The sequence below is a fragment of the Carcharodon carcharias genome, chromosome 14 (genome assembly GCF_017639515.1).
Source record: "Carcharodon carcharias isolate sCarCar2 chromosome 14, sCarCar2.pri, whole genome shotgun sequence".
Lineage (NCBI taxonomy): Eukaryota > Metazoa > Chordata > Chondrichthyes > Lamniformes > Lamnidae > Carcharodon > Carcharodon carcharias.
The window spans coordinates 50,463,712-50,464,931 of NC_054480.1; the positions used below are offsets into that span (position 1 = coordinate 50,463,712).

The window sequence follows — 1,220 nt, forward strand, 5'->3', positions numbered from 1 at the left end:
CCAATCTACCTCAGATTACCTTGGAAGGGCAAGATATCTCAAAAATTTGAGCAACAGGTGAAACTGGCTGTCTCATGTTGCTACTATGCAGTAGCGACATGAACGGTATTCACCACTAACAGGATGCTGCCGTCAAGCCAAAAAGATGTTCTGCCTATCATACAAATGATTAATGTGGTATATGAATTTCAGTGCCAGTGTGATGCTAGGTATGTAGGCCATATGTCCCAAAGAGTGGTGGATCATATCAAACAGCATGTCCCAGCTGCTGTTCGCAATGGGCAAGGTATAGACCATACCCAGCCAGCCTGTGCTTGTAAAGCTCGGCCACTGAGCAGCAGCAATGGAGCTGAAATGGGAAAGTTTATGAAACCTGGGAAGGTTATTTTGGTGCTGGCCGGACGTTATGCTGGGCGCAAAGGTGTCATTGTGAAGAGCATCGATGATGGGACCTCTGACAGACCCTACAGTCATGCTCTTGTTGCTGGTATAGATCGTTACCCTCATAAAGTGACTGCCAAAATGGGCAAGAAGGTGGCCAAGAGATCCAAGATCAAGTCCTTTGTGAAAGTATATAACTACAATCATCTGATGCCAACCAGATACTCAGTTGACATTCCTCTGGATAAGACTATTGTGAACAAAGATGTTTTTAGGGATCCTGCATTGAAACGCAAAGCCAGATGGGAAGTCAAAGTAAAGTTTGAGGAACGGTACAAGACAGGAAAGGATAAATGGTTTTTCCAAAAGTTCCGATTCTAAATTGTATTTCAGCATAAATAAACAGTCAATTAAAATGTTTTGAGCATTGGTGTAGTATATGAATAAATTTGCTTTGCTCGAAAAATAAAGCTCAAAACAGCGTCAAACCTTAGATGTGATTCCGCAATTGGACAAAATTTGCTAAATAATCCTCAATGTGCTAAGGATTATGCTGACAACTAATTTAAGATTGTCAGTCGGGCTCACTGTGGGGCGCATTTTTGTGTACTGAAAGCTACATATATTAATACACAGGGCCCTGTTCTTTGCAGACAGAAAAAACATGTACACACATTGCACCTGTTTCAGCTAAACAAAATAAATAATAGCCATTCACTGGTTCATCCCTGAGGCAACAACTTGACCAATCAGAGTCAAGCTGCGTGGTTTAAGTTTCAAACAATGCTTGGCAGTTAACTGTCAGTCACCATCAACTGATACATTCTCCAAGGCAATAC

General features: G+C 41.6%; 1 protein-coding gene across 1 annotated transcript; it reads left to right on the plus strand.

Annotated features, from left to right (window-relative positions):
- The first annotated feature begins 354 nt into the window (after positions 1 to 354).
- Positions 355 to 762, plus strand: LOC121286757 (60S ribosomal protein L27-like). The gene has a single exon (XM_041203790.1). It carries the CDS (start codon positions 355 to 357, stop codon positions 760 to 762), a length of 408 nt encoding a protein of 135 aa, XP_041059724.1.
- Positions 763 to 1,220: the final 458 nt, after the last annotated feature.

Bases quoted from the DNA above. Each gene is read 5' to 3' on its own strand.
- LOC121286757 (XM_041203790.1), top strand. From the start codon at position 355: ATGGGAAAGTTTATGAAACCTGGGAAGGTTATTTTGGTGCTGGCCGGA.